A 22,135-nucleotide genomic window follows, 5' to 3' on the forward strand; every position below is an offset into this window, starting at 1 on the left:
CCCCCACCCAATACAATGATTTTAGAAAACACAAGTTTGAGAACTGGAAGGCACTCTATGTATATATGGAGCGTTACAGTGGCAGAGAAGCACTGTAAGCAAATAAGCACCACCCTTACTGTTATGCTGCATACAAAACTCAAGCGCTGCATTGTATTTCAATCAACAGAAGTGGAATGTCAGAATAGCAGTTACACAGTATGTCACCAAGGTAGAGGATTTCTTATGTACCTACCTGAACGCCGTCAGCACTGAGCATCTTGAAGCGGGACTACTACATCCGGGATCCTACAGTCCATTGGTAGCACTATGTTCCTCAAAGTTATGCACTGCAGAATTGCTTGCTACAGGCGGCCACTAGATTGTAAAGTGCAATTGAAGTGGCTAAAACTCCATTAAAATACAGTGAATATATTCCCGTGTCACTGGCTGCCAACAAAATCACTGCCGATTCATTTAAGTCTGCCATGATGAAGATTAAAAGACTGTAACAAGGAATTAGTTGTCTTGAAAGGTTGTTGGTAAACTCCATTGTTAAAATCACTGCTTTACAGCAGATAAACACTAAACTTAGGCTCTAATAGGGCACTAAAGGTTAAGCCAGCCAATACTTTGTAAAGGCTGTGTTGTCTTGATAAATGTAATTATACCACTTTCCAGTAAGCAGGATTGCTCTTAAAATAACTTCATGCTTTCAAATAGGATGCCATTTAGCGATGTGGAAAAGCAAAATCAACTGATATGTTCCAGTCATAGTATATTTAAAAGTAAAATACCTTATCAATGAGAACTTATAGGGCCTCTGAATATTCAAACTAGCCAGTAGTGAATCTTAATTTTCAGAAAGACTTAAGGGTATGGCACAAATAATGCCACAGTTCTGCCAATAACCAAGCTTAATTTCATAATTTTGGAAAAAACAACTTTAATACTTTAATTAGTTGACATGGTTCTATAGTTTTCACAAGTTACCATGAATTCAAATGACAAGTGGGTGCTAATTAATAAAAGCTCATTGAAACACATGTGCTCCAAAGAACAAATGGAATAAAACCTATGTAAATGGTAAGCATGGCCCTGCCTTAAAACGGGGTCCAGTTTAAGAGAACAGTTTACCCAGAGTGCCGGTTCACCTAATTATTTTCTTTTTTGTCTAGTGTATGGAATACACACTTCCATCCACATTACGACAACTTGTATAGGTACAGTGCTTACAGATAGGATTGAAACCAATACAGAACTTAAACCATTATGGTGGCTGTGGGCTTATAGATACAGAGTACTGCGTGAAAGATTGCCTACTCCTGGGACATCATTGCTGAGGTATACACATTTTCCAAGACACTGAAATTTAAAGAGACATAATTAACCTTGAAGAAAAACCAGCCAGTGTCTCCCAATTATGTTTTTCCTGTATCGCAGCACACTGTATCAGTGTTTCACAGTGCAGGGAGGGTCTGGATAGGTTTATAAAATATGCACATTACATGCATCAAGAGGATGGATACAGAAGAAAAAAAAAAAAGAAAAAAAAATAGAACAGACTGCACTTTTGCTTATTCAAATTAGTTAGCTACACGGCTATAAAAAGCAGAATTAATGCACAAGACCAGCAATTTCCACAAAATACTGCACCATTAAGTGGACATAACCAGTCTCCATAGACATGCACAAGTTCTGCACCTTGTACCTCTGTTTAACTGTAACCTTAGACTTTAAGTATTAATACCTACAAAAGTATAGGACTGAGGATATAGACTGGAAAATGACTGTGCAACATCTGTCATTTGCAAGAACTTCTAAGAGCATTAAACATTTACAGAAAAAAGTAATTTTTACTTTATATTGGAATTCTGATTACCAACATAACCCACTTTTTTTTTTTTTTTTATATCTGGGGGGATGGGAGAGCTACATTTGAATCCAGACTGCTACCAAGGTACAGGATACCAAAAAGTTGCTCTCCCTTAGACAACTGAAAACTGAAGTAGGCAGTCAAGTTTAAAAGACTGAGACTCACAAGCCTGTCAGGCTGCAAGACTAGAGGGATACAGGGGAGGTTTATAAAGTACTGGTTTTCGTGGACCATTTAGCTGATAATTCTGCTTTGTGGGGGAATTTGATTTTCCACACAAAGGTCATAATCCAGGTATGTTATACCTGTTGCTACCACGTGTTTGTCAATACAAAGTCACAGGAAAATGAACCACAGGAATGCCAAAAACATCTACTTTATGGGGTATATTCAATTAGCCATAGGACTTACAGCTCCCAGGTTTAGTGCCCGGAGATATTAAATTCTCACAGTAAGCCCAACATCCCACAATTAATACATGGTAAGTGCCCAGAGGCAGGCAGTTACTCTTGCGTTAAGCCTGCGGATGCTCTTATTGTACCCTTTCTGCTTGTACCTCAGGGATGTGATCAGAAATTTGCATTAAGTGCATCCTAAGGGCTTACCATGGGTAGTAATTAACAGTTACAGGCACCTGACCTAGAAGCTAAATACCAATGGTAAGTCCCACTGCAAATTTAATATGCCCCTATATTGCTGTAGTCCGGCATCAGCCTGAAACACCCTTTCCTGCAAAAAGACATCACTGGCAGTCATTATTTAAGCTTACAAGTTACCTCAAACATCTGTTTTCGAGCTGTTCAATTTATAATCTCAAAGATTAAATGAACAGGTTTATGGATAACAGAAAAAAAAGACATAAGAATTGAATTTAGTTTACACAATAGGTCATCTTATAAAAACCCACCCGAGGACGATCAATTCTTGAAAACCATGAATAATGTAACCCCATCCCAACACAGCAAGTTTTTTTGATTTTTTTTTAATTTACAAGTTTAATACAACGGATTACAAGGACAGTTTTCATGGAGCTTTTGCTCAAGTCACAATACCCAAACACAAAGATTAGTGAAATATTAGATCTAACCCAGGAGCCTTGGAGATGCAACCCACATACAGCCAAGAAACAGACTAGCTTGACCCATACCAGAGACAGCTACGTTTCTGCTGCACGCTGGTAAATAGGGTTGGTTTTGAGCTGCCTATCTGGACTTACAGTCTCTGGATGGCATCCTTGAAGCAAAGCAAATCATGCTGTGTTTGTCAAGCTAGTCAGGATCAAAAGGGTTTTTTTGCAATTTGAGGTCTAATCCAAAAATAGTAATGTCAAGAACATTGTGTAGCATCCAGTATGTTTCAAGCACAGTTAAAAAATTATATACAAAAAAAAAACGACTAGGGGAATTCAACATACTGCCATAAAACAAATGGGGAAATGTGTGCAACAAATCAAAGCTGCATATATACTAACTGGCTTCACAAATACTGGGTCAAGTAACTGAGCATCCATAAAAAGGTCATCTCACTAAAATTGCAACAATTTAAAAAAAATTTAAACAAAAAAAGTAATTTGGAAGGAAACCTCTAGAACCTAGGTTTCTTGTTTGGCCCTTCATATTCTTCTCTCCCCCTCCCATAACTTCCAGCACCTGCTGTTGCAGCAGGAGGCACAGTCCCAATCGCTCTGGAAGCCTGCGCATTGGGGGTCCCTGCATTGCCCTGGGCAAACCGATCATTACGCTATTGAAAAACAAATTGAGTTCGTTATAGAAGAAGTTGTCCGTGTGTGTATAGTATATATATTTAGAAGGGTCCGCAGTCAAGGTTCGTCGATACAATCACCAGTGAGTCGATCCACAGGTACCAGGAACATAGAAAGGAAAAAAGGGTAATTTGCAAATTAGTTAAGTATCACATGCCATGAGATATGCTCCCACAATTGATAAGGACAGCTGTTTCAGAGAACAGACTTCCCTCTGTGCTCAAGAAAGCACAAGTATAAAAAAAATAGCAAGGTTCCACTATGTACGATTGCTGAGAAGAAAATTAAAAACTATACATTTTTAGTTCTAATTAGTGAGTTTAGAAATGTACTTTGGTATACAGACCTAGCAGTTTCTCAGCAGTACAGACTATGCATTATGACCCTACATGAACAAACAGGCAACCTAAGCGAAGTTCATGGCCCTGTAAACACATTGGTAATGCATATAACCTGTCAGCTAATGCATGGCCCTGCAGAATAGAAGTCGATCTACACAAAACACATGGCCCTCTGTATTCAAACTGAATACTGATCATGTAAGTGCAAAACAGGTTTGTTTGTTTAAGTGTCAAACACTTAGGCGGGGAATTTAATTAGCCGTGATAAAGAGTTCACACGCAACACATTTAGATTGTAAGCTTCTGAGCAGGGCCCTCCTACCTCTATTACCGTTTGTTTTTACCCAGTTTTGTCTTCTAATTGTGTCCAGTTGTAAAGAGCAATGGAACTTGCTGTGCTAAATAAGCAACTGTAAATAAATTAATGCGTATATGCGCTCACATTTTTTGTAGTGAAATCCGCATTCACCTGAATTCTTGCCGGTGTTACTAGTATTAAATGTAGGTGAAAATGGTAAAATCTGCGTGTACCCCAAAAGAGGAGTACAGTGTAGCAGTCTATAGGCCATAAAACTATTTGGAATCTTAAAATGTGTCAAATGGCTGCTATAAAAGCTTTATTCTAATACACTAAAAAAAGTTGATAGAAAAAGTATTTTCTGCAAAACAATCTCATTAAATTTGGGATGCATAAAAAATGGCAATTAGAAAGTATGTTATTTTAGGGGGATTTAAAACAGAACAAAAAACCCAAAAAACTCCCACCCACAAGCCTTAAAAAACGTATATGTCCCATTCATACAGCACCCCCGTACACCGGTTACATATCTTGAAACTTATCCTGCATTTTTCCCTCAAAAAGGTGGAAATGAAGCCAAATAAAAAATATTTAAAGTGGCTAAATTAGTCATTAAAGGGGAATGTTCAATTGTTTAACAAGTCACTACATTTTGCCTTAATATATGGTTTTCCCACCTGCTCTGGGAGGTGCTGAAAAGTTTAGTTGGGTTTAGCCGCTTTGTGCACCTAAACCAGACTCTAATAGGCACGATCAGTGGGGACAATTGAATGGTGTCCTGCGATCTCCCATCACTTTAGATGAGAGAACGGGAGTGATTAAACAATTGAATTCCTTTTAAGAATTATCGCGTATAAAGTTTAGAACAATTGAATAGCTGTCTTTTTGCAAGTCCCAATAAAAGCCCGTTTACACGCAGAAACTTATCACAGCTAATTGAATTCCCCCTGTAGTATACCAAATATGTAATGGTATAAATTTTATCAAGAGTATATACAGAGCTCCCTCATTATGTATTTTCCTTTATATAACCACCCTTGCTTAGCAGAATACTTCACAAAGTACTAAAAACGTTAAACAAAGTGACGCACCCACTTAAGGACAGTATAATAGGAAGCACTGTATGCTGGATGAACAGGAATAGTATGACTTAAAGCTTTCAAGCCAGCAAAGCTTCTCGTGCATAGTCATACTAAATAAGATGCTCTACAACAGGGGTATTCAACATGTGGCCGTCAAACTGCAGTGAACTACACATCTAGCACAGCATGCTGGTTTTTGCCATTAGGACAGGGCTCGACAAATCCTGGTTGCCATGGCAACTAAAATTTCAGTCTGAGCAACTCCATTTTGCTGTGGTCTGCTCGGCAGTTTGCTCCCATTTGCCTGGGTCTAGACCACATGAATGAGGGAGATTTCCCCAGTGCATGTAGAAATAGACAGTCATTAGGAAGTGTTGATAATTATGGAGGAAGTTTAAGAACACTGGGACTTGAGGAAGGGATAAAGTAGTGATAAAGCAATGTGAAGTGCAAGGTGATAACACAAGCCAATCTTTATGGATTTGAAAAATTACAGGTAAGGGGGGTACACGTGTATATGCACCACATCACTGTGGCGCATACACGAGAGATCAGTGTATGCGCTGGGTGAAATGAGCAGGCCCCCCTCGTGTCTCCCCCTCAGCACACATTGTGCTGTGCTGAGTGGGGATTTGAAAGATTACAGCTAAGGGGGGTACATGTGTATGCACATCACTGTGGCGCTTACACACGAGAGATCAGTGAATGCGCTGGGTGAAGCGAGTGGTCCCCGTGCTTCCCTCCCCCCCCCCCCCCCACTCAGCACACATCATGCTGTGCTGAGCGGTCACTGACAGATCACTCAGCACAAATCTCTGGACTTGTGTAGTGGCCTTTAGGACCTGACTGGCTAGTGTGTTATCCTGCACTTAACACTGTTTTATCACTTCTCCAGGCATCATACATCTGCCAGTTTAATTTTCTCTTGCTGTAGAGCTAAGCTCTGCAAAACCATTCCCAGTATCATGGTTGCCTGATCGTGCCAATCACTAAAGAGGCTTGCAAGAGTAGATGATCCCATCAGTGTAGGCAGTCTATTTGCCAGCTGTCGGGTTCCCGGCGGTGAGGATACAGACACTGAGATGCCAGTGGTCAGAATACAGACTGCCCTCCGAAATCCCCACTCCAGTGGTAATCCACGCCACCACCTGAGGGGTAATAGATTAGTGTGGCAACCAACGGTCGCAGACAATCCTGACCACTGGGACCATGCTAGATTAGAAGAACGCAAAGTGTGCCCTACCCTAATGGAGGCAACCTGTTGAAACCACATGTTTACTACTCACCGCTGAGTAAACTGACACTGCGCATAGCATCTATTCACTGTGCAGATAATTTGGAGGTAGCCCAGCATATCTGCAAGTCCTGGGCATGACCCCAAGAGTGACAAACAGATTGTGCGTCATGAAGCCACATCCCACCCTGAGTAACTACACAACCTCTTTGGAAGTGTCAAAAAACACCAGATCAGGCTTGACTCAGCATTTCTACCTGGGTAGAAACCAGGGTGGAACACAGGTTGAAGCCATGTCACTGCAGTGTGAACTGGTAACCCAGGGCGATGCGACCAGAGATCAGTATAAATAGGAAGAGCAAGCATTTGGAGAAGATCTCATTACCAAGTGCCAGCACTGCACCGGTGTGCGCAGACATCAGCAACCTGGCAATAAGACTGTTCCTGCCGCCAGTCTGAGCACTCGGCAGGATTGCATAGCTTTTGTAATCTAAAAATAGGATTTTGGTACTTACCAGGTAAATCCTTTTCTTTGAATCCATAGGGGGCACTGGAGTACTCTTGGGATATGGACGGGCGGAGCCGAACAAAGGCACTGAATATTCAAATTTAGGACCCTCCCACCCCTCCATATCCCCGAGTACCTCAGTGTACTATCTCAGTGTTTTTTACTGAGCGAACAGGAACGATATAGAGAGGTTGACAATGGAGAATACCTATAACATAACGGACAACAACAATGTTGACCCATAACCTTACTGTCAACTAAACAGTTGACACCATAACCGATAGAACTTTATAATTTGAACCAATCGGTGAAAATGTGTTACCATAAGCTCCTCTGAGCTTAATATCAATCAAGTAAAACTTGTTACCCTAAGCTCCCTTGAGCTTAAAACAACCCAGGTAAAACTGCTCTGGGTGGGCGTCCAGTGCCCCCTATGGATTCAAAGAAAAGGATTTACCTGGTAAGTACCAAAATCCTATTTTCTTTATCATCCACTAGGGGTCACTGGAGTACTCTTGGGACGTACCAAAGCTTCCCTCGTGGGCGGGAGAGCTGTTTGATACTTGTAACAGTAGGCAGCCCAAAGCTAGATGCTGATGGCGCCACCATTTATAACGTGTAAACGTGCACAAACATGGTGCACATGAAGGCTATATAGCCGCGTTTTAGACACTCCACGACCCACTGGGTCTGACATTCCCACAGACCTGTGGGATGAGCTATTACTGACGCAGGCGATTGTAACTTAGCCTTAAAGTAAACCTGACTTGTAGTCATTATTATTACCCAACTGGATAATGTCTGCTGAGAAACTGGCTAACCCCAGTTGGCAGTATCATAGAGAACAAACAACGTATTCATATCACGTACTGTTGACGTTCGGGACATATATAAACGCGTAATGCGTGTACCACATTCAGAATTCTAGAATGTGCTGTCCACACAGGAACCCCTATTGGTACATTGATGTGAAGAATACGAAAGCGTGATTCGTCCGAAGATCTGCTTTGTCATGAGAAAACTGAAATACGGTGGCTTGGAATACAAGGCACCCAAATATGAAAACAGAACCCTTGCCGAAGCCAAGGCTAGAAGAAAAATGTTTTCCCAAAGTGAGAAACTTAATTCCCATTTGTTGAAGGGTTCAAAATATGAAAACTGTAAGAAATCTGAACCCAACTTCAAGTCGTCTGGCGCTGTAGGTGGGAGAAATAGAGTGTGAACTTTGATGACACCTTGTAGAAAGATGTGTACAGACGCAAACAGAAGCAAACGTCTTTGAAAATAAGTTTACCACACAGATACCTGCACTCTTCGTGCAGATCCACGCAGTTTTCCATCCCACCCCGTTTAACAGAATACGGGTTACTTGAAGGATGATGTTGGAACTTCCGAGGTTTACAACCTATGTAAGCACACGAAATTTTGTAAAAATGAGCTGCCTTAAACGGCTTACTATTTCGTAACATGGTTAGTATAACCGATACTGTAATGCTCAATTTCTTAAGAGGGCGGTCTGAACCCTCACCCCGTCAACCGCAGCTGCGGTACTTAGATAATAGGTACATAGGTAACTATGGGTAAACTAACGTTCCCTGATGTAACAGGTTGGACGTATTATGAGCGGGCCAAGATCGTGTGCAAGTATTCCTTGAAAATTCGAGAAGCAAACTTCTCCGAAACCCATGAGATACCACCAGTAGGACTGTGACAAACTGTCTTATGATCCGTTTTGACAATGGAGAGAGCAGCGGAAAATGGTGGAGCCAGATACACGATGCTGAATGACCACATGAATGTGAGAGACTCCACCGCCACTGCCCTTGTGATCTGTTTTGTACACATACTGAGCTTTCGTAATTGTGGCGAGATGCCATCATGTATACTTGAGGGTAACCCCCTTCTGTGGACTCACATATGAAACACCTCTAGATTTAATGTCCAATTTTCAGGATCCAAATCCTGACGGGTGAGATCCTCTGTCTAACAGATGTCCACTCACATAATGATCTCTTGACATTTTCACATAATGGTGTTCTGAGCCATTGAGGATTTGAGTTACCTGCCGCATTGCCATGCGGCTACTTGGTTCTCACTGGTTGTTGTGTATGCAACTGCCGTTGCCTTGTTTGACTGCTTAAGGCCAGCGTGAGACAGGCATCAAAAATTTACATGAAACTCATGGTTGTTCCTCTCCACAGCAATCTTTAGTACAAGGCGAAAGATTTATTCGTCCTGAAGAGAAACCAGAGTATATACCTGGTCCGACTGAAAGCGAATCATGTATAGCATTGTAAAATGCACAGAGTTCTAGGACATATATCGACAGCAATCTGTCGTGTTTTAGAACCTTTGTTGCTAATTTTAACTACAAATCCTGACCCTCTGCGACTGTCGTCCAGAGTATATGCACCCTTTTCCCTCTGTGGGAAATGCGAGTGAAGGGTGGCGAACTAAATTGAAAAACCCATCGTTATTCTTAATAGGTGAATACACCAATGTACCGCTAGTGTGCGTGCTTTGCACTAATTACTAGACGTACATTTGTTATTGCTGGTGTAGTAGGTAAAAGTCTTTGATTTACCGTATTTATCATCTTACCTAGGCCTTGACATCGTTTAGACGGAATTAGATGCGATTGTTTTCGAACTTGATCTGCTACCGCAGTATACCTTAGTAGCGCAAGTTAGAGGAACTTTGTTGAGACAGAGTTCTTATGTGAGATGAGCCATCATCCCAACATCACTTTTGGTAAATACCCAAAGCGATAAGCAACGGTAGACATGAAATGGGTAATGGTTGTGGCGAATTGCAAACGCTAAAACCTGTGATGAACAAACCGGAATGGGTATATACGCATTGTGAAGATCAAATGCCAGTATTCAATTTTGTGGCTCCAATATGTCAATACTACCCGCAGCAAATCCATTTTCAAACTGCAGTAAGTGATTTGCTGATTGAAACTGCGACGGAGCTGTATGGATTGGTTCCCCCAACCAGAGGGGAATAAGCCACCCTGACTCTGCCTGTATTATAAAGACAGCTGAAACCCAGTAGAAACCAAATGGCTACCTGCCAATCCGTTCGACAGAGGCAGTCATGTCCCTGTTGAAGTCTGGAAACCCCGCAAAGGTAACATGTAAAGACGCGCTCCCACAATTGGAAAAGAGGTCATCAAACTACTGGCTTGCAGACCGTAGCGACCTGTCGTTACAAGGCGTGAGTGTGTGTATCACCGCCTTGAAAACTGAAGTCTAAAGGGATTAAATGCCGGCACAAGAATTCCGTTTCGATTAACGGCTGAATATCAAATGTAGGACCAACAAGCTGTGGCCTTGTGCTGAACTGGCGACGATGAAACGTCGTTAGAAGCTTTACAGATATACTCTGTAGCTTCTTTTAACCGTAATGTCTAGTGACCCAAATGTTTCATGGGTCTTTATAATGTTTGACACAGACGCATTTACCAATGTCGGATGGCGTCATATTGTAAACGATTAAATAGTGGTCAAAGTCTACTAAGTGGAACAATGGAGACCTTGACTCCCTGTAATTTAGCAATGTATGTTGGCAACAACCCTGCACTATCTGAGTGCAGGTCTAATGAACCCTTCTCACTCGTAGTTATCTGTGTGAGATTTGACATAGAATCGTGCATTACATTAGAAGACCAGTTAAATAAACACTGTGGTACCCAAAGGGAATTCCTTTGGAAAACTGTCTTTTGTTAGAGCTGGCGGAATAACTTCCGAGACTCCGATGCCAATGTTATTTTTAGTCTGCACTAGAGCCTTATTCGCTATGCAGACAGACACCCCAATAGGCCACGGACAGCCATTGCACGCCTTATGACGTTATCATGTCATATATATATATATTGTATTGGTGAACAGCAAAATAATATTAACTCAAGGTTGATTCTCTCTACGGAAATCTTTAGGAAAAACAAAAGATTTATTCGCTGTGAAGAAAAAACAGAGTAATCTTTATGTGAAAAGCAGTTCACATGGCCTATGAAACCCGAACCAAATTCCTACTAACCCCCCTACGCCTCTGGTGGCTTAGAGATGTAGGGCAGGAATGTTCTAGAATCATGTAGAAAAACAGTTTACATGGCTTACTTATGCTGATTAAAAATTCCCACTAACACCCCTGCGCCTCTGGTGGCTCAGAGATGTAGGGCAGGAATGTTCCAGAATCACAAACTGGAAAACAACAGGCAGCATGGTTAAAATGGCCCCTTTGCCATGCTGACCTTTCCGTATAGGTTATTATACAGTATAACCACAGGACGGTTACAACTGTTCTATGAATAAATATATACATAAGCTGATAGGCCATTATCACACCAGACATTAATATTAATATATTAATATAGGCTCCCTCGCCTTGTTAATCGCAGCCATTAATATAGGTTCAACTCTGAAAATCACAGCCAGTAATATAGTTCAATTATTACTGTCAGTACCGGTAACAAGCTTATATCTGTGATAGATATATATATATATATATATATATACCCAGCTGGTCATATATCCGCCAGCTTCCACCGTGCCTCTTCCCCCCCTATGATCATCTGCGGGAAGCCTGCACTTGTGATCGTCTCTGTACTGAGACTGATGGGCGGCCGGACGTAGCTGGGCGGCCGTGTTGGAAGCCTGCCCTGGCATTTGTGTATGCAGGCCGGGACGGAGCGGCGGTCATACTGGTACTAAGTATGGCTTACCTGCTGTGCAGCCGTACGGAGCCCAGTGTGCGGCAGGACGGAGCTGGCGGCTACCGGAGCGCTGGGACGGGCGGCCTGATGTCAGACGGAGCAGCTGCTTCGTATGATCTCCCCCTGCTGTGCGGCAGGAGGGAGCTTGGCGGCGACCGGAGCGCTGGGACGGGCGTTTGATGACCCCGTCTTGATACATAGCGGCTGTTTAGCGTCGTCGGATCTCCCCCTGCTATGCGGCAGGACGGAGTTGGCGGCTGCCGGGGGACGGCTTGTCTCCTCAGAAGGTAGTGGCTGGCTTGGCGGGTATGAGCTCCCCCTGCTGTGCGGCGGGACGGAGCTGTATTGTATTAACCTACTGCACCTTAACCCACACATAGCGGGGCGGCAGCCTGCGCTGACCGCCCCGCTCCCCAGCCTACCTTTCTGTAACTTCTGGCTGTGACGGGACTTTCTGTATAAGCTCCGGCCAGCTGCAGTGGTGTGACTCATGGCTGCAACGGCCTTCTGCAAGCTCCGTCAGCTCTGTAGTCCTGGCTGTGACGGGGCTTCTATGTCTGTAAGCTCCGTCCAGCTCCAGTCAGCTTCCAGTGATCTATGGCTGCGACGGCTTCTTGCAAGCCCGTCCAGCTCTCTAGTCCTGGCTGCTGTTTGTAGAAGCAGTGCTGTCTGTGGCCGTGAGGGTGCTCTTTGTGAGGACCGACACGCCATGCTGTCTGTGGCTGTGAGGGTGCTCTTTGTGAGGACCGACACGCCATGCGCTGCCCGTGCAGCGGCACTATCCCGGACCCATGTTTTTCCAGAAACTGGGAAGGGATGTGCTAAGTGTAAAAATAAAAATAAAAATAAAAATCCAAGTGTGGCTATACCACAAGCCGATGTTCGTGCTGTGAGCACCGAAAAAACACTGAGATAGTACACTGAGGTACTCGGGGATATGGAGGGGTGGGAGGGTCCTAAATTTGAATATTCAGTGCCTTTGTTCGGCTCCGCCCGTCCATATCCCAAGAGTACTCCAGTGACCCCTAGTGGATGATAAAGAAAAAGGTAGTGAAGTTGTGGCTCTAATTACGCTAACGACGCAGAGAGCACCTCACTGTCCCCAGGTGTATATTGCCTCTGGGAGGTTTGTTTCCAGCCCCCTATCTACATGCTCTAGGCAGAGCTAGCATCCAGAGCAGATAATATGCACTCTGCTCTTGATATGTAGTCATGTCTGCCCTGATTATGTATCTTAATCCATGTGCTGTTTGTTTGCACCCCACGTCTGGGTTAAGAGATGTCCGATTGACTGGTATGCGATTTAATAGGTGTTCGCTATGGCAAACCATCAATTTGAGGCATACGGCAGAATTGGATGACCATTGCAGAAGCATATGTTGACTCGTGTGGTGGTCTTCACAAATCCTCATATTTTGGTCGCAGACAATGGCCTGAAATCCAAAAATTAAGCTGGCTCTTCACCTTAACAAGGAGCCAATCCCTGTATTGGAACCTAATGAAACTACTTGCTGGGGTGTGTAGTACCACTGCAGCTGGACAGCAGCATGCTAAATACTCTTGGTCTGCAATTGGTTGTATAAAATAAGCCGTAAAATGTCAGGTGCAAGTATAGTCATATTGGTGAATCGTGGAGGCAACTGAACATTTCATGGCAGCAACCCGTGTATCAACAGTAACAATCTTTAGTCTAAGTAACAAATACTGGAAAACTCAAGTTTAAGATGCTATCAGTAGATTTCTATAAAAATTCTAAGATACAATGACCAGAAAAGGCTGCTTAACAAAGATGAAATGATGGACACTGGTTAGGCAATACCTAACCAACTAGAACATTCCTCTCTAATCATAAGTCTTCAATATCTGTATAGCTAAACCTCGTACAAAACTGCACAGGTAGAACACTTTAGAGCTGTTTGTTATATAGTAACAAGCCACTGGTATGAAGAATCAGATTTGTTCCCCATTGCTTCAATTAATCTAAACCAAGTCTGCCGGAATGAAGCAGACTATTTGCTACAATATGCTGTAGATATGCAGTAGTTCAGGCACACTAGAAAAGGAATACATATGCAAGACTTTGATTAGTAGTTCACAAACAGCCCTCAGGACCACACACAGTTCATGTTTCCAGGTCACCTTTGGATTTTTAAAACTTCCGTTTGTGATAAACAGGGCCCCTGCCAGGTGACCTGGAAAACATGACCTGTGGAGGTTCCCCGAGGACAGTTTAAGAACTACTGGTTTAGATCAAGATGTGGCAAAGCATCATTAAACCTAATGAAGTCACCATTTGACGAGGGCTGATCTAACATTCACAAACGTATATGTTAAAGTTTCAGATCAGAAGTTAATATTTAAGTTGCTATGATTCCTACTTAACACTTAAAATTCTGTACAAGACAGATTTACACTGCAGTCAGCCTCAGATGCTTAATCATAACTGCATACCAAAATACAAGCTATTGTATTAAATATGGGAAGCTTTACATATACATCAGTGAATGTTTGTTCTTTATAGTAGCCTGAATTTCATTACAAACTTGACATTTAACAGTTTAACTATAAAGGTTGAAGACTATCAATGTGCATTCTGTGATCAGTTCAATCCTGGCATGGTGCCAGCATACTGCACAAGTTCAAGAAGTCTAGCAAAGAAGTATTTAACCTGCAGCAGTAAATAGTGGACTAGAACCATTTAAATGTATGTCAGCACTCTCTACAATGTTCTTTGGAACTTTTGCCAGTCATTAAATGATAGTATGCAGATCATATATACCCCATATTGAGAATGCAGACCCATAAATGACTGTAAAGAGGTCTGTTCTCTTCAAACAAACTTTCTTTAGGTGTGTTACAGGCAAGAGTACAACCACTCAACAAGCACACAAAGACCTGCTATAAATGGTCAACTGCTTGAATATTAAAACCTTTTGTAAAAGGTGTTGTGTATAACCGCAAGATCATCACAACAGCATTAGTTATATACAGAACTATTTGAAAGATTCTTCTAAACCTGAATTTCACTGCTGTATAAGAGACTGCCTTCCACAAAGCAACACCATGAATGACAGTGGGTGCTTTGAATTCCTAGGCCTGAACAAGTGTTGGTGTTTCCCTTAGTGGAAAGATGCCTGCATAAAGTCAGTTGTGTATAAAAGAAAGTGCAAAATATTTTATGTCTTCCAAAGCAGGTGGACCATTTGTACCACAAATTGTCCATCTGTTACTGTCACTACCAAGTCACAAACTGATACATTACCATGTCACTTGCCATCAGAGATGTGGCAATTGCTGCCTGGGTGACGCCAGGACTGCCCTCATACCCCATACTAGTTGACCCAAGGGATTGATACTTCTGTGCTGTGGTGCCATAAGGGTCTAAAAAAATAAATAAAAAATCTAAATTAAAACCAGGTTTTAAAGTATGATTTAAATAAAAACCCTGAAATGCACCTTACCTCCCATGGACATTGAATTTGTTCCCATGCGCATGTCACGTTCTCTCTGGAAATTAAAGAGATCTATTAGAGACTGGCACCAAAACAGGAAGCATGGTCAGCTGCGCACTCCTCACCGCAAAGACCTTTAGTAGATTTTGAACCAGGGTGCCATGCAAGGCATTTATAGCCTACTGTGTTCCTCCGGATGCTCCGTTTGTTCCCACAGTACAAAAATCAAAATCTAAGGGTAGGGTAAACCCTGGTGTGGGTGTGTGTGTGTGTGTGTGTGTGTGTGTGTGTGTGTGTGTGTGTGTGTGTGTGTGTGTGTGTGTGTGTGTGTGTGTGTGTGTGTGTGTGTGTGTGTAAAGTAAGCGGATTGTGCTACAAAGTAGAATGGCAAACAAATATACATATAAAGTATATACTTACAGGATCAATGTAGCTCATTCGATAGCCCTCTTCTCTTTGGCGCATCATCTGCTCCTCCATTTCACGTTGTCGTAGCATAATTTCTTCCTCACGTCTGCGTCGCTCCTCCTCTTGTCTGGAAAAAAAAAAAAAAAAAAAGCAGAGCCGCTTAAATAGTATTCGGTAATTTATAAAGTTTACGTAAAAAAAACAGTGCTCGTTAAAACTCAAGCTTAACTCACCTCAACTGCATTTCCTTACGCTTCTGCATTTCTTGGTTATGCATTTCCTCCATACGTCTGAGTTCCTCCTGGCGCCTCATCAAATCTATGGCAGAAAAAGCCTGTATGAACCATGTATTCAGTGCATGTATATGACACTGCAACTGAAAGTAAACAATTAAAGCTTGCAGTTATACAGCCAAGCCAAATTTAAAGCTCAAAGGAAAAATGGTGCGACTTGTTTAAGAATGCAGATTAAACACAATGCAATTTATTGTAGTCAATATGATTAACCCTACCACACATAGTGGCAACTGTACAAACTTACAATGAAGGTGGAAGATAGGATTTCCAAATAGGACGTTTGATAACAAGCCTTGATCCCTTGATTTTTTAAAACGAAAAATTGACCAATAACCAACCTTGCCGCAATAGATTAGCTTGGTGTTCATGGAAAGCATCTTCCATCTCACTTTCAAGCTTCTCCTTCGCTTCTTTCATATTTTTCTCCACTTGCTGCCTTTGTTGTTTCTCCATTTCATCTAAAGACTTCCATCTTTGAGAATATTCAAACTCAAAGGAACCATGCTGGGCAAACCGAGGAGGGATCTCTCTTTCCCTTTTTGGAGAAGAGGGGAAATGTGTTTAAACTGAAAACATTAACAAATCTCAAATTAATACAGGTTGAGTATCCCATATCCAAATACTCCGAAATACAGAATATTTTGAGCGAGACTGAGATAGTGAAATCTTTGTTTTCCGATGGCTCAATGTACACAAACTGTTTAGTACACAAAGTTATTAAAAATATTGGCTAAAATGACCTTCAGGCTGTGTGTATAAGGTGTATATGAAACAAATGCATTCTGTGCTTAGACTTGGGTCCCATCACCATAACCTTAAGGTATGCAGTTATTCCAAAATACGGAACATCAAAAATACTTTTGGACCCATGCATTTTGGATATGTAATACTTAACCTGTACAACATATGCACTAGAGAATGTCAGCACACATTTTTTTTTGTTACATAGGGGGTTTTACAAAAATGTAAAACATACTAGACTGCTTACTTTTGATATAAATGATTCTTCTGAGCAAGTTTCTCTGGCAGTCCATCCTCATCATCAAACTGCTCCAGAGGCTCCACAATAACAGGCATTGGGGTCCTAGAAGTGAAAAAAAAAAAAAAAAAAAAAAAAAAAGGATTTTAATACCCACCGGTAAATCCTTTTCTCTTAGTCCGTAGAAGATGCTGGAGTCACATCAAGAACCATGGGGTATATAGACAGGATCCGCAGGAGATATGGGCACTTTAAGACTTTCAAAGGGTGTGAACTGGCTCCTCCCTCTATGCCTCTTCCTCCAGACTCCAGTTATAGGAACTGTGTCCAGGGAGACGGACATTTCGAGGAAAAGGATTTACTGTTAAACTAAGGAGATACATACCAGCTCACACCTCAAGCACGCCATTCAACATAACGCAAGTAAACGGCATGAACGTCAGCAACAGGCTAAAACAACATGTGTTGAAACGTAACAAAAAACTGCATGATACAGTACACACTGGGACGGGCGCCCAGCATCCTCTACGAACTAAGAAAAGGATTTACCGGTAGGTATTAAAATCCTATTTTCTCATACGTCCTAGAGGATTCTGGGGTCACATCAAGAACCATGGGGTTATACAAAAGCTCTAGAATGGGTGGGAGAGTGCGGGTGACTCTGCAGCACCGATTGACCAAACGAGGTCCTCATCAGCCAGGGTATCAAACTTTTAGAACTTCGCAAAGGTGTTTGAACCTGACCAAGTAGCCGCTCGGCAAAGTTGTAATAGAGACCCCCCCGGGCAGCCGCCCAGGACGAGCCCACCTTTCTCGTAGAATGGGCCTTAACCGATTTCGGTAACCGCAATGCAGCCGTAGAATGAGCATGCTGAATCGTATGACAGATCCAACGTGCAATAGTCTGCTTGGAAGCAGGAGCCCCAATCTTGTGGTGAGCATACAGGACAGCCTCCTTTTTCCTAAACTGAGCCATTCTGGCGACATAAATTTTCAAAGCTCTGACTACATCGAGAAACTTCGATTCCAGCAAGGCATCAGTAGCCACTTGCACCACAATAGGTTGGTTCAAGTGTAACGACGAAACTACAAGTCCTCAACTCTGCTCTCTTCATGGAAGATCAAATAAGGGCTCTTGTGAGAGAAGGCCGCTAATTCAACGTCTTGAAACTCCAGTTTGTACCCCTGGGACACTACTAAAACACATGGCTCCAGGGCCGAACGAGCCCAGAACTGACTGAAGAACTTGAGATTTGCCCCCACCGGTGCGGACTCCTGCAGAGGAGCCCCAGCATCATGCGGTGGATTTGGCAGAAGCTGGGGAGGACTTCTGCTCCTGGGAACCAGCCACGGCCGGTGATAGTTTACCTTTTCCCTTTCCTCTAGTAGCAAGGAAGGAAGACAATCGGCCTTTTCTGTATTTATTGGGCCGAAAGGACTGCATCTGATAGTGATGTGCTTTCTTTTGTGGTGCAGGCACACAAGGTAAAAATTATGACTTACCTGCGGTAGCCATAGATACCAACTCAGCGAGGCAGTCACCAAACAATACACCACCTTTATACATCTTTTATAGCCACAATCATGTACTGAATGCTCTTTGCCAGTTTTGGATCTAATCTGGCATCACAATAGTCGACACTTGAGTCAGTGTCCGTATCTACCAGCTGGGTAAATGAACGTTTGTCTGGACTTGTAACATCCCCTACGGATTTCTTCCAAGTCTGGTTCTGAGACTCATTTAACAGAGCCACATTAGCATTCAGAGCACTGAAAACATTCACCCAATCAGGTGTCGGCTGTGCCGACAGGGTCACTCCCCCAGCCGTTTGTGTCCCTAACAGTCTCCTCCTGGGAAGAGCCTTCAGCCTCTGACATGCCGACACACGTGCACACAGGGCATATAGGGGACAGACCCACAATAAAGCCTGTCAGAGACACAGAGGAAGTTTGCCAGCTCACAACCCAGCGCTTAAACCCGGTTCTGAAACGGTTACAGAATGTCCCAGACCTGCAGCGCTTTTATAATAACTTGTATTACACCAAAAATCACTGTTCCCCCCCCCCCCCCCCCCCCCCCAGTTTTGCACAGTTACTTGTACAGCAGTGTAAGGAAGGACCAGCGTCTCTGCAGCTTCTGTGGAGAAAGTGGCGCTGATATAAGCTTTGAGGACTAAGCCCCCCCCCCCCCCCCATAATGGCGCACTTCAGCCCCGCTATTTATCCAAAATCTTTATACTGTCGGGGGCTCGGACAGTGGCTAGGCACCTTGTCCCCTCTTGCCAGTCTCGCCGTCCCCTGCCCCCCCCACATGCACCCTGTAGTGCCGTTGTGTGGGAGCATGGCGTGCAGCGCAGCCGCTGTGCGGTACCTCTGAAGCAGTCACTGAAGTCTTCTACTCACCTGCCTTCTGGCTCTGTAAGGGGGGTGATGGCCGGCTCTGGGAATGAGCATCTAGGCGTACCTAGCGATCAGACCCTCGGGAGCTAATGGTGTCCTGTAGCCAAAGAAGCAGAGCCTTTAAACTCACAGAAGTAGGTCTGACTTCTCTCCCATAAGTCCCACGAAGCAGGGAGACTTGCCAGCAGTGCTCCCTGAAAGTAAAAAACCTAACAGTCTTTTCAGAGAAACTCAGTAGAGCTCCTCAGAGTGCATCCAGTCTCACTGGGCACAGATTCTAAACTGGAGTCTGGAGGAGGAGCATAGAGGGAGGAGCCAGTTTACACCCTTTGAAAGTCTTAAAGTGCCCATGTCTCCTGCGGATCCAGTCTATACCCCATGGTTCTTTATGTGACCCCAGCATCCTCTAGGACGCAGGTTCTCAAACTCTGTCCTCAGGACCCCACACAGTGCATGTTTTGCAGGTCTCCTCACAGAATCACAAGTGAGGTCATTAGCTCCACCTGTGAACCTTTTAAAATGTGTCAGTGAATAATGAATACACCTGTGCACTTGCTGGGTTACCTGCAAAACATGCACTGTGTGGGGTCCTGAGAACCGAGTTTGAGAACCTATGCTCTAGGACATATGAGAAAGTGAAATTACATCATAAAAAGCATACAAAAATCTACATGCATAAGCAAGCCACAAATCTAAAGTATTCCAGCATATTGAATTTTGGATTGCAGACTTAAGAAACTTACGTTGTCAACAGGAGAACACCATCATTACAGCGGTCATATGCTTTCCTGGCAGCTGGTTTTGCTGCAAACTCTACTATTCCTTTTCCCGTTGACCTTCCACGATCATCCACAATGACCACAGCTCTTTCAACTGGTCCAAACTGACTGAAAGCTTCTTCTAAAAGTTCATTTGATACAAACTGAGACAAATTGCGCACAGAGAGTGCAGCTGAGTGGGTGGCAAAACGTACTCTGAGCTGTCTTCCTCTCATGGGGAAGTCATCCAGCTCTGCTTTTGCTATTTCAGCCAGTGCTCTTGTTTCCTGGACAGGGAGAAGAAAACAAAATAAAGCATCATAATATGGCCTCTACTGAAGAGGTAACAGAAATAAATGCTACCAAATACACAAGTTTCAGTAGCTTGGCATCAGAGTATGAATACTAATGAAAAAATAGGATTTTGGTACTTACCAGGTAAATCCTTTTCTTTGAATCCATAGGGGGCACTGGAGTACTCTTGGGATATGGGCGGCGTAGCAGAACAAAGGCACTGAATATTTAAATTTAGAACTCTCCACCCCTCCATATCCCTAGAGTACCTCAGGGTACGAACCCAGTGTTTTTACTGAGCGAACTACTATAGAGAGGTTGACAATGGAGAATTCCTATAACATAACTGACAACAACAAAGTTGACCCATAACGTTAGTGTCAACTAAACAGTTGACAGCATAACCGATAGACCTTTATAGTTTGAACCAATCGGTTAAAATGTGTTACCATAAGCTCCTTTGAGCTTAATACAAACCAGGTAAAACGTGTTACCCTAAGCTCCTCTGAGCTTAAAACAACCCAGGTAAAACTGCTCTGGGTGGGCGTCCAGTGCCCCCTATGGATTCAAAGAAAAGGATTTACCTGGTAAGTACCAAAATCCTATTTTCTTTTTCATCCACTAGGGGTCACTGGAGTACTCTTGGGACGTACCAAAGCTTCCCTCGTGGGCGGGAGAGCTGTTTGACACTTGTAACAGTAGGCAGCCAAAATAAGAATTTACTTACCGATAATTCTATTTCTCGGAGTCCGTAGTGGATGCTGGGGTTCCTGAAAGGACCATGGGGAATAGCGGCTCCGCAGGAGACAGGGCACAAAAGTAAAGCTTTCCGATCAGGTGGTGTGCACTGGCTCCTCCCCCTATGACCCTCCTCCAAGCCAGTTAGGTACTGTGCCCGGACGAGCGTACACAATAAGGGAGGAATTTTGAATCCCGGGTAAGACTCATACCAGCCACACCAATCACACCGTACAACTTGTGATCTAAACCCAGTTAACAGTATGATAACAGCGGAGCCTCTGAAAAGATGGCTCACAACAATAATAACCCGATTTTTGTAACTATGTACAAGTATTGCAGATAATCCGCACTTGGGATGGGCGCCCAGCATCCACTACGGACTCCGAGAAATAGAATTATCGGTAAGTAAATTCTTATTTTCTCTATCGTCCTAGTGGATGCTGGGGTTCCTGAAAGGACCATGGGGATTATACCAAAGCTCCCAAACGGGCGGGAGAGTGCGGATGACTCTGCAGCACCGAATGAGAGAACTCCAGGTCCTCCTTAGCCAGGGTATCAAATTTGTAGAATTTAGCAAACGTGTTTGCCCCTGACCAAGTAGCTGCTCGGCAAGGTTGTAAAGCCGAGACCCCTCGGGCAGCCGCCCAAGATGAGCCCACCTTCCTTGTGGAATGGGCATTTACATATTTTGGCTGTGGCAGGCCTGCCACAGAATGTGCATGCTGAATTGTATTACACATCCAACTAGCAATAGTCTGCTTAGAAGCAAGAGCACCCAGTTTGTTGGGTGCATACAGGATAACAGCAAGTCAGTTTTCCTGACTCCAGCCGTCCTGGAACATATTTTCAGGGCCCTGACAACATCTAGCAACTTGGAGTCCTCCAAGTCCCTAGTAGGTGCAAGGCACCACAATAAGCTGGTTCAGGTGAAACACTGACACCACCTTAGGGAGAGAACTGGGGACGAGTCCGCAGCTCTGCCCTGTCCGAATGGACAAACAGATATGGGC

General features: G+C 43.3%; 1 protein-coding gene, 1 non-coding gene and 1 pseudogene across 5 annotated transcripts in view; all 3 read right to left on the bottom strand.

Annotated features, from left to right (window-relative positions):
- The window catches only part of SFPQ (splicing factor proline and glutamine rich), a 94,732-nt gene that overhangs the window by 17,912 nt on the left and 54,685 nt on the right, over window positions 1-22,135 (bottom strand). Inside the window, exons 3-10 of one of the 4 annotated variants that reach the window (XM_063954420.1) lie at window positions 20,076-20,377; window positions 16,942-17,037; window positions 16,292-16,488; window positions 15,891-15,975; window positions 15,670-15,784; window positions 15,259-15,304; window positions 15,072-15,178; window positions 236-3,595 (exon numbers count right to left, since the gene is read on the bottom strand). In XM_063954420.1, the coding sequence (XP_063810490.1) occupies window positions 3,440-3,595; window positions 15,072-15,178; window positions 15,259-15,304; window positions 15,670-15,784; window positions 15,891-15,975; window positions 16,292-16,488; window positions 16,942-17,037; window positions 20,076-20,377 (1,104 nt within the window). In that variant the 3' untranslated portion in view covers window positions 236-3,439. Of the gene's footprint in view, window positions 1-235; window positions 3,596-15,059; window positions 15,179-15,258; window positions 15,305-15,669; window positions 15,785-15,890; window positions 15,976-16,291; window positions 16,489-16,941; window positions 17,038-20,075; window positions 20,378-22,135 lie in introns of all 4 variants that reach the window. The other 3 variants (XM_063954419.1, XM_063954422.1, XM_063954421.1) reach the window with 3 other exon arrangements.
- On the bottom strand, window positions 9,221-9,335 carry LOC135054126 (U5 spliceosomal RNA). Its single transcript, XR_010243375.1, has one exon. It is a non-coding gene; the product is annotated as a U5 spliceosomal RNA (small nuclear RNA).
- LOC135054198 (U5 spliceosomal RNA) lies at window positions 10,956-11,063 on the bottom strand (annotated as a pseudogene).

The sequence above is a fragment of the Pseudophryne corroboree genome, chromosome 2 (genome assembly GCF_028390025.1).
Source record: "Pseudophryne corroboree isolate aPseCor3 chromosome 2, aPseCor3.hap2, whole genome shotgun sequence".
NCBI lineage: Eukaryota > Metazoa > Chordata > Amphibia > Anura > Myobatrachidae > Pseudophryne > Pseudophryne corroboree.